This window comes from Cetorhinus maximus, chromosome 1, assembly GCF_964194155.1.
Source record: "Cetorhinus maximus chromosome 1, sCetMax3.hap1.1, whole genome shotgun sequence".
Taxonomy (NCBI): domain Eukaryota; kingdom Metazoa; phylum Chordata; class Chondrichthyes; order Lamniformes; family Cetorhinidae; genus Cetorhinus; species Cetorhinus maximus.
The window spans coordinates 97,924,120-97,935,300 of NC_135879.1; the positions used below are offsets into that span (position 1 = coordinate 97,924,120).

The window sequence follows — 11,181 nt, forward strand, 5'->3', positions numbered from 1 at the left end:
TTTCTATGCAAGTGCAGTTTGACAGCACTGTTGATGACCCCTTCCATCACTTTGCTGATGGTAGAGAGTAGACTGATGGGGCAGTAGTTGGCCGGGTTGGATTTGTTCTGCTTTTTGTGTACACAACGTAGCTGGGCAATTTTCCACATTGCTAGATAGATGCCAGTGTTGTAGCTGTACTGGAACAGCTTGGCTAAGGGAGCGACAAGTTCTGGAGCACACGTCTTCAGTATTATTGCCGAAACATTGTCAGGGCCCATAGCCTTTGCAGTATCCAGTGCCTTCAGCCATTTCTTGAAATCACGTGAAGTGAATTGAATTGGCTGAAGACTGGCATCTGTGATCACACAATCTCAGAATTATAACGGCGTGGAAGGAAGCCATTCGGACCATCGTGTCTGCATGACTCTCCAAATGAGCATTATGACTTAGTGCCATTCTCTTGCCTTTTCCCCGTACCCCTGCACATCGTTTCTATTCAAATAATCATCTATTGCCCTCTTGAATGCCTCGATTGAACCTGCCTCCACGACACTTCCAGGCAGTGAATTCCAGACTTAAACCATTCACTGTGTGAAAAAGTTTTTTTCTTACATCACATTTGCTTCTTTTGCAAATTACTTTAAATCTGTGCCCTCTCATTCTTGTTCCTTTTACAAGCGTGAACAGTTTCTCCCTATCTACTCGATCCAGCCCCCTCATGATTTTGAACACCTCCATCAAATCTCGTTTTAGTCTTTTTCTCTCCAAGGAGAACAGCCCCAACCTCTCCAATCCATCTTCATCCCTGGAACCTTTCTTGTAAACCTCTTCTGCACTCTCTCCAATGCGTTCACATCCTTCCTATAGTGTGGTGCCCAGAATTGTACACACTACTCCAGCTGAGATCTACCCAGTGTCTTATGTAAGTTCATCATAACCTCCTTGCTCCTGTACCTATGCCATTATTGATAAAGCCCATTTTCTTCCTACCAAAATGCATCGCTTCACTTCATCTGCCACCTATCTATCCACTCCACCAACTTGCTTATGTCCTTTTGAAGTTCTACATTGTCCTCCTCACAATGCTTCCAAGTTTTGCATCATCTGCAAACTTTCAAATTGTCCCCTGCATACCAAGATTAATATATATCAGGAAAAGCAAGGGTCCCAATACGGACCATTGGGGAACTCCACTACAAACCTTCCTCCAGCTTGAAAAATATCAATTGACCATTACCCTCTGTTTCTTATTACTCAGCCAATTTTATATCCACGTTGCCACTGTCTCTTTTATTCCATGAGCTATAACTTTTCTCACAAGTCTATTGTGTGGCATTGTATCGAATGCCTTTTGAAAGTCCATGTACACCACATCAACAGCATTATCCTCATCAACCTTTTCTGTTACCTCTTCAAAAAAGCTCCAGCAAGTTAGGTAGACATGATTTCCCCTTTAGAAATCCATGCTGGCTGTTCCTAATCAGCCCACATTTTTCCATATGACTACTAATTCTATTCCAAATAATTGTTTCTAGAAGCTTCCCCACCACGAAAGTTAAACTGACTGGTCTGTAATTGCTGGACTTATCCTTTCAACCTATTTTGAACAAGGGTGTAATGTTTGCAACTCTCCAGTCCTAAGGCACCTCCCCTGAGTCTAGGGAAGACTGAAAAATTATGGCCAATGCCCCTGCAATTTCCACTCTTTCTTCCTTTAATATCCTTGGATGCATCTCATCCGGACCCGGTGCCTTGTCAACTTTAAGTACCTTAAGTGATGCTGGGGACCTCCCGAGGAGGCCGAGATGGATCATCCACTCGGCACTTCTGGCTGAAGATTGTTGCGAATGCTTCAGCCTTATGTTTTGCACTGATGTGCTGGGCTCCTCCATCATTGAGGATGGGGATATTTGTAGAGCTTCATCCTCCAGGGAGTTGTTTAATTGTCCATCACCATTCACGACTGGATGTAGCTGGACTGCAGAGCTTAGATCTGATCTGTTGGTTGTGGAATCGCTTAGCCCTGTCTATCACTTGCTGCTTATGCATTTTGGAACGCAAGTAGTCATGTGTTATAGCTTCACTAGGTTGACACCTCATTTTTAGGTATGCCTGGTGCTGCTCCTGGCATGCTTTCCTGCATTCCTCATTGAACCAGTGTTGTTCCCTGGCTTGACGGTAATGGTAGAGTAGGGATATGCTGGGCCATGAGGTTATAGATTCTGTTCGAGTACAATTCTGCTGCAGCTGATGGCCCACAGTGCCTCATTATTGCCCAGTCTCGGGTTGCTAGATCCGTTTGAAATTGATCCCATTTAGCACATTGGTAGTGCAACAGAACACGATGGAGGGTATCCTCAATGTGAAGATGGGACTTCGTCTCCACAAGGACTGTGCAGTGGTCACTCCTACCGATACTGTCATGGACAGATGTATCTGCGGCAGGCAGATTGGTGAGGATGAGGTCATGTTTGGTTCCCTCACCACCTGCTGCAGGTTCAGTCTAGCAGCTATACCCTTTAGAACTCAGCCAGCTGGATCCGTGGTGGTGCTACAGAGCCACTCTTGGTGATGGACATTGAAGTCCCCCACCCAAAGTACATTCTGCGCCCTTGCCACTCTCAGTGCTTCCTCCAAGTGCGTTCAACATGGAGGAGCACTGATTCATCAGCTGAGCCGGGGAGGTGATACGTGGTAATCAGCAGGAGGTTTCCTTGCCCATGTTTGGCCTGATGCCATGAGACTTCAGCGAGTCCAGAGTCGATGTTGAAGACTCCCAGGGTAACTCCCTCCTGACTGTATACCACTGTACCGCCACCTCTGCTGGGTCTGACCTGCTGGTGGATCAGGAGATACCCAGGGATGGTGATGGTGGTGTCAGGGACATTGTCTGTAAGGTATGATTCCGTGAGGATGACTATGTCAGGCTGTTGCTTGACTAGTCTGTGAGACAGCTCTCCCAATTTTGGCACTAGCCCCCAGATGTTAGTAAGGAGGACTTTGCAGGGTCAACAGGGCTGAGTTTGCCGTTGTTGTTTCCGGTGCCTAGGTCGATGCCAGATGTTCCGTCCAGTTTCCATTCCCTTTTTATTGGTGTTTTAGCAGTTTGATACAATTGAGTGGCTTGCTAGGCCATTTCAGAGGGAATTTAAGGATCAGCAACATTACTGCACATCTGGAGCCACCTGTAAGTCAGGCTGGATAAGGATGGCAGATTTCCTACCCCTAAGGGGCAACAATCAACAATGGTTTCACTAGATCATTAGATTCCAGATTTTTATTGAATTCAAATTCCACCATCTGCCGAAGTGAGGTTCGAACCCCAGTCCCCAGAGTATTACCAGTCCTGTGACAATACCACCACACCAATGCCTCCTCGCAATGTGACGGAATACTCTCCACTTGCCTGGATGAGTGCAGCTCCAGCAACACTTAAGAAGCTCGACACCATCTAGGACAAAGCACCCCGCTTAATTGGCACCCAATCCATAAACATTCACTCCCACCACCACCAATGAACCGTGTCAGCAGTGTGTACCATCTACAAGATGCACTGCAGCAACTCACCAAGGCTCCTTCAATAGCACCTTCAAAATCCACGACCTCTACCAGCATTGGTAATGTATTTCTGTATAACCACCGATTCTGCAAATTAAATAAGGTAATAGTGAAGAAAGTGATTTGCACTTATATTATAATAACACAAATGCTTTCGCGAACCTTCATTAAGTAGTCCTCACCACTAAGGATGCAAAGTTGAATTACTGTTAATAAATATGTATGAGGTCAATCACAATTTCATAATATGCTGGTGAGGGAGGTTTGCAAATAGTCAGATGCCTGTAAATTTACAGTTCCATGTGAATCTGCAAACTTCCTTCAACAAAAACCTCTACTTGACATGAAAAGAGGGCCTTTTTAACTCTAAATATTTTCAACACTGGAATGATGCATCTTAAGTTTGGATGTTCTCAAAACCTTTAATATTCGCTAACAGATCATTTGTAGCATTGATACTAGTGAGTCGGGGATATTATTGCCGAATCTGAAGTATGATGGTTAAAGTGTGACAGGAAGTAGTTGTGACACTTACAGAAAAATACATGTTGTTGCAAGATTTTTTCACACATTGCCAAACTCTCTCCTCAGTGCAGCTGCTGCTAATAATGTTATCCAGCTGCTCTATACTGTAGGCAGGAACTTCTGTTCTTCTAGGGGTTCCCTTCTGCAATGCACATTGGGCAGGATAAACACCATTAGCAAGAGAGATGGGTCCAGGTCTGGCCAGTTTTCAGTCAAAGGAGTAGGGTAGAAATGAGAGCAAGTATGAAAGAAAGAGGAACAGTAGCCCCGAGGGGAAAGGGGACCTGATGTGAGGTGAGCTGATTATTGCCAGCAAATGCTGACATGGGGCTGTACGTATTCATAAAACATTGATTGTTGGTGTGAAATCTCATAGTTGGCATGTATGTTTAAAAACATGTAGCTTGCCAGACATTTTAATATAAACAGCACCTTAGAGACAAAAGTGGAAGATGAGTGGGGCAGGGAGGGCAAGCAACCAGAAAAGCAGAGTTTGAGGCAAAGAAGGATGAGACAAACCAGAAAGGAGACACAGGCCAAAAAGTGTTTCATAATTACTAGAGAGTTTGAGTAACCCAGGGCTGCTTATCTTAATGTTAAATATATGAAAATGCCTAGCAACTGTACTGCACAAGTAAGTTCTGTGAACAGCAGAGCAAAGTCAGAGAAAAAAATTACAGTTTGGTCCTGCGGGAGGCAGAGGAAATGGGAGAGAGATAAAACTTACCGTTTGGAGAGCTCCAAGGGCAAGTTTAAAAAATCGTGACAAGCAAATACTGACATTAGATTTTTCCATTGTACAGATTTACATAAAAGTAAAATTATAGCTGAAACATAATGGGTGGAATTCTCCCATACCTCCGCTGACAGGATCAATGGCTTGTGGGGGATTGGGGGGAGAGAGAGAGAATTTGGCAGGAGGCCCAAAAATCGGTTTCACGCCGACTTGAATTTTCAGCAGGATCTTCTGATGCTGCTTGCCATGGTGGATCGGGAATCCCACTGGAGGCGGGATCATTGCATCCCGCTAATGGGATGCGAATGAAGGCCAGACCAGAATCGCACTCCCACGCCCAATTCCCCGTTACGCCAGCGGGAAAACATGCTGGTCCAGAACACGTCTGGACAAGTGTGACGTGCAGAAGTCGGGACTTACCTTTAGGGCCTTGCTCAAATCGCAGACATCCAAGGAACAGAAGATACTGGAGCCCTACAGCTACCGGACCCTGGAAGAACACGTGGCATCACATGGTAAGTGGTTCCTCATGCTGATGGTTCCGCTGCGAAGCAGCTCTCAGAAAGTGGGAGGTCTCCATGCAATAACTTCGACTTTGCTGAGGCTTCGGATCTTCATGGACTTGGCTGATGCTTTGAACTTGCTTCGGAACTTTGAGGACTTTGCCATGGACTGGTAAGGATGCAGCGAAGGGGTGGGGGCGGGTGGGGAGCGGGGAAGAGGAAGGTTTGGATGTAAGCAGAAGAGGAAAGTCTAGGTGTGAGCGGGAGAGGAAGATTTAGCTATGAATGGCAGAGGAAGGTCTTGGGGCAGGGGGGGCGGTAGTGAAGATGCAGGTGGGGGGGTGGCAAAGGTGTGGGGGGGTATAAATGAGAAGGGGGCACGAAGATGTCAGGGGGGCTGAATATGGGAGAGGGGAAGGAGTTCAGAGGGGGGGAAGGTGTCCAGAGTGGAGGAAGGAGAGAGGGTGGAGGAAGGAGTAAAGGGGGAGGAAGGTGTAAGGCGGGGGCCGGTGGAATGCCCAGGTGAATGTGCAAGGGGAGGGTTTGTGGAGACAATAACTGCCTCCTGGGGAGCAAACTCAGGGTGGGCCTGGTAGGAGGCGATAGTTAGAGTAACAGGGGCCAGAGTGTGCCAGTAGGCTGGGAGGCTGAGGATGCGTCTGTAGCATTAGAAAGGGTAGAGAGGGTGGTTGATGGGGACTCGGAGGCAGACATGAACTGTGGGGATGGGAAGGAGGAGGTTAGGGAGTTCAATATGGATGGGAGAGGGGTTCTCCAGAAGCTAGGGAACATGCACATTCACTTGGACATCTTGGAATGAGAAGGGTTCAGGCTGGAAGGTGACGGTGGGGAGGTCAAAGGTTATACCTGGTGGGGTGGGGGGGGGGGCGCAGCGGGGTGGGGTCTATTGTTATGGGGGAAAGGACATGGGTGACTGGGGGAGGGGAAATGATGGGGAAGCCCATCAGAAATAATGACTATTGCCATCTTTGTGATATTGAAAGTGAGCGGAGCCTCGTGTTGGATGGGCACAGGCGTTGCATTGGGGTGTGATCAGTGGATGGGCGGAGATGCAGGTCAGCTCAGATGGACAACTGAAAGAGAACCCCAGCAGGCAGCATTCAAAATGCACAGGACAGTGAGATGAGTGTGATGGATGAAGGCTCCATGTGCATGGGAGAGTGTTTGCATGAGGCTCCGAAAGGCCCTGCCACAAACACATTTCTCCCTCCAGAATCACTCATAGTCCAGCTACGTGCAGCAGGATTGTTAATGTTGGCGAGGGGGTGGTGGTGAGGTGGGGCGGAGGTCTCACAAAGCCTATATAATGATGCTGAAATCAGCAGTAGACATTATTTAGTGAGAGTGAATATATTTGTAGCTAATACAGTGACAGTGTTCTCAAGTGAAACCACTTGAGATCAAAATTTCTTGATTTTATGTTGCCTACCTCTTCTTCTAGGTGCTGCCCTGACATCTGCAGCAGGGATGGAGACAGCCTGTGGAGTTGTTTTCCCTGTTGCCTTTGATGACTTTGGCAGCCATGCTCTGGAGAGCTAAGGCCTGGAGGGCCCAGGCTTACTTTGGCTGTCACCCTCTGGGGGACAGAGGATGAAGTTGAATGGGTCACAGGCAAAGGGGATTTGGAGGGAGCAGCCAACCTTTGAGTGTCCTGAGTGGATGGCCCAGGGTTGTCCAGTTTCTGCTCCTCCTCCCTTTGAGTGCCTGACTCCTTGAGGGGAAGGGGCACCTGGAGGGATGTCGAGGTGCCCCATTCCCCTCTTGCATTGCCAATGCATGAACTTACCCATGGCAACAGCAATGGAGTGCAGGTTTGCGCGCATCTTCGGCAGAAACTGGGCATTCTGCTGGATGAGGGGCTCCATGGCATTTGCCAACCTCCCTATGGAGACCTCCATGCACGCAGATGTGGGCACCACTTCATCAGAAAGCAGACGGACGGACTCCACCGACTCACGTGCCACTCTGTTGAGGCCTTCCAACAGTTCTGTGTGATGTATCCCCGCCTCTTGCTGACACCCTACCATGAGTTGGAAGGCCGAATCCAGAGGTGCATCATCTGACTCGGACCTCACAGATGCCTCTTCCCCAACAGTCCTCCGAGAGCTGGGGAGCTTGGCTGAAGCTGCCTCCTCCTGCTGCGAGCACGTGTCTGTGCGGTGACCACCACATTGAGACTCTTCCTAAACTAGCACAAATACCCAACCGTGGTGTGTGTTCCTGAACTGGTGGAGGGTGCAAGTGACTGCTGTGATGCCTCTACAGTGTGGAGCTCCCTCCTGGCTCATGTCTGGGCTGGGGCTGGTGCTGCGCCTGATAGGGAGTCCTCCTCCTCTGGCCTTGGTCTCTTCCTGGAGGCACCTGTAAGTGGGATAAAAAAGTGCAAGTGACAGCATCAGCTGCCTCCAACATGAAGGCATATTCGACCCTCAGGTTTGAATGGATGAATCCTTACCAGGTGGACACCTTAGGCTGAGCCCCCCATCATCAATGGCTCTGTCCTGCTCCACTCCTGCAAGCTCAGATGCCCTCTCCTCGAATTCCATTAGATACCTGAAAAATGGTCGTGCCCCCCTCCCGTCTTCTCATGCTCTCTGCGATTGTGACAGAGTTTCTCCTGCTCAAAGAAGAGAATGTGTTCGAGAGGAGTTGCATGTTGCATGGATTGGAGCAGTGGAGTTTGGTTCCTTTATCATACCCCACCTCGTAAGTTAGCCCACTTTTGTGACAGGTCATCACTGGGTTGTGGACCAGCCCCCTCCAGAGTGCTGAGCAAATCCACATTCGAGGGGAAGGCTCAGACAGGCATGTGATTTGCGGAGGTTGCTGTTTCCTTCTGCGCCTCAGCCGGTTCCGTCCTTCCTTCCCCACCCAGACCCCCACCACCCCAATTCCATGCAATGTTCCATGTATGCTGAAGGGTGAGAGAGGCACAGTAGGCACCCCACCGCAGTGTGGATGCACTGAAGAGACTGAGGCAGGACATGCCGTTGCCACTGGGCTTTGGACCCTGACATATTGGAGTCTTTGTTGCTTATATGACCACCTGATGAGACTTAACCTGGCAGAGCAAGTAAGATCATTCATCTTCTTCCGGCACTCTGTTGCCAACCACTTGTGCACCCCATGGGCACGAATGGCATTGGCCATCTGCAGCCATGCAGCATTGGCACTCCTGCTTGGCCTCCTCCTCCCATTAAGCGGGTACAGCACATTCCTGCGCACCTTGACATGGTCCAGGAGGCATGCAGGGAGGCATCAGTAAATTTCGGAGCTGGGCTGGCGGATGACCTTGTAGACACCTCTCTGTTTTTGGACTGACACTGTGGATGTCCGGGCACCTTTTAAATATGGCGCCCAGATATGACAGCGGGACGGGCGCCATCAAGCCCGCCCCACCACAGAAGACGGTGCGAAACCCCCGGATGTATAATTAATTATGCCAGAGCCAGAAGATATGCGTGGTTTCCAACAGATCCATTTTTTTCCGGTAGGAGAAAGGGGAAGGGTGTGATTCACATGGGAGCAAAACCTGAACTTAGCAGGGTCATTTCAACTCAGTGCTGAGTTTAAACAGGCCTCACTTTGGTTGTTGCAAGCGCCTTAATCTGCAGTTTGGAGGCCACAAATTAATGAGGTAGACGTAAACTCTCTTGAAGGATAGATAAGGCCTGTATAACTGTCAGGATTTGAACTGTTTTAAATGACCCACTCTTTAAAATGAGAAGCTTTGTTTTACATCTCCCCATGGCTCCTGAGATCTGCCCACGTGGATACTAGGTGAGTGACTATGGAGGTAGCCTGCTGGATATGAGGGGCCATGGAGGGTGGGGGTGAGGGCTAAAGGGTTACCAATTTCTAAAACAAATTGGAGGAAGTCCCAGAGAATTGAGGCAGGCCTTCTCACCAGTGCACCTCGGCATTTGCATGCCCCTCTGGCCACCCACGCTCTGCTTACAGGGTCGGTGGGCATATACACAGCATTTAACACTACAGGTATTTTATATGTGTATTACATAAGTGTTATTGCCAATAAGCACCTTTAACTAGGATTACTTTTACAAGTACCATTTCCGTACCTGTGGCCAATGTATCCACTATCAAATGGGTGAAGGATTTATCCATTCTCTCCTCAAGGATATAAACCAAAATACTACCCAATAGCCCCGCCATATTGGTCCACATTGTCCTCTGAGCCTCTAGCAAAGCTGTAAACGTTTGGAAAATGATAGAAGTGACATTTATGCCTATAACTTGCAAGCCCATTTAAGCATTTTCAAAAATATCTTTTCAGAGTGATACAACAGCAAAATAGATTACTTTTTAAGCCAAAATGAGTGACGGTCACTTCCAATAGGTGACATTTGGAACAGCTGGTGTCATTGTCATGAGAACATTTGGTATCATTATTATCTGAGTACAGTCTCTCAAGGAGAGAAAGGATAATTACAAATGATAGCCTTGAAATGAAGGTCACATGAAACTAGGAAGATATATGGATTTGAAAAGTAAATGTGTTGTGTAAGTGATGTGGCTTTACTTGTAATTCGCTGTGGTTAATATATTATGGTTTTAAATATTTCAGTTCTTGGGGAAACAATTTGCCACAGTCGGTGATGAGGTGGAAAAGTAAAATAACAAATTGGAACAGAAAATACTTAATTCTTCAGTGCAAATTGGATACATCATTAATTAACAAGTAATCTCAACTGTATCATTTTATCACTGTTTATATGTGATTATGATTCCCCTTACAAATATTAGTATCTACTTTGGCTTTAGTTTATACTTAAGCAGCATTTTTTACAAATATATATCAAAAAGTGTAAAAATATTTGTGTTCTTTCAAGGATTGTCAAATACTGTGTCAAGTAATTATGTGAACAAAACACACAATTGAATCCAATAAATGGGCAAGTTCTTAGATATGTTGCCTAAACTGTGCTTGCTGATTTTCTGATTATGTATAGTATGTAATTTAAGTAACACTTTGATCTACTAAAAGGGCAAAATGATCACATTTTATTACTAAATCAAAAAAAGTTGGAGCCTTTATTATCTGCCAGAATAGGACAAAATATGTCTTAGGTGTCAGTTATTATTGCCAATCTCTTGACCCTGACATAAATCAACCTCACAGTCCAGAAGATTACAATTCAGAACTGTCTTGCTTTACTGAAAGTGTCAGACCAAAATTTTGAGTTTAAATTATTTACCAATTTTCATTGTCCATCAGGGGTCTCTGTCCATTGTGACAGATAACTTAACATCATATTTGCACAATCTAACTGACCAATTAATTGAAACCGGGTATTCGAGTTAACTGGAACAGAACTTACTTTCTTTAGTTGTTTTTCATGCATTTACTATAAATACTGATAACTGTAGCCTATAGAAATTATTGGTTAGACTACAGTTAGGATACTGTATTCAGTTTGGCATGGCCTACTTTAGGAAGGATGTCAAGGCCATGGAAGTTCACCAGGATAATTCCAGGAACAAGACGCTTTAGTTTTGAGGAAAGAATAGAGAAATCACGGCTCCTTTCATTAGAACAAAGAGAGCTGTATGGTGATCAAAACTATACATATGTTTGATAAGGTAAATAGGGACAACCTATTCCACTGATTGAGAAATTAATAACTAGAGGGTATAAATTTAAATCCTTTCCAAAATAAACTAAATTAGGTAAATTTTCTTTTTAAGTTTGTTAGGACATACAATGCCAGTGATTGAAGTGAAACTGTTTTCTAAAGGGAGCTGGATAACTATGGGGAAAGCACAGAAGATTGAGACCAAGAGCAGAATTTTCCCTTCATGAAACTAAGTGTGGTGGCGGGCGGTTTCAGCAGCGCC

General features: G+C 46.3%; 1 protein-coding gene across 3 annotated transcripts in view; it reads left to right on the forward strand.

Annotated features, from left to right (window-relative positions):
• fam47e (family with sequence similarity 47 member E) overlaps positions 1–10,269 on the forward strand; it is a 31,169-nt gene extending 20,900 nt beyond the window's left edge. For all 3 annotated transcript variants that reach the window (XM_078544235.1, XM_078544252.1, XM_078544245.1), the window contains one exon: positions 9,911–10,269. In XM_078544235.1, the coding sequence (XP_078400361.1) occupies positions 9,911–9,958 (48 nt within the window). In that variant the 3' untranslated portion in view covers positions 9,959–10,269. The remainder of the gene's footprint in view (positions 1–9,910) is intronic.
• Positions 10,270–11,181: the final 912 nt, after the last annotated feature.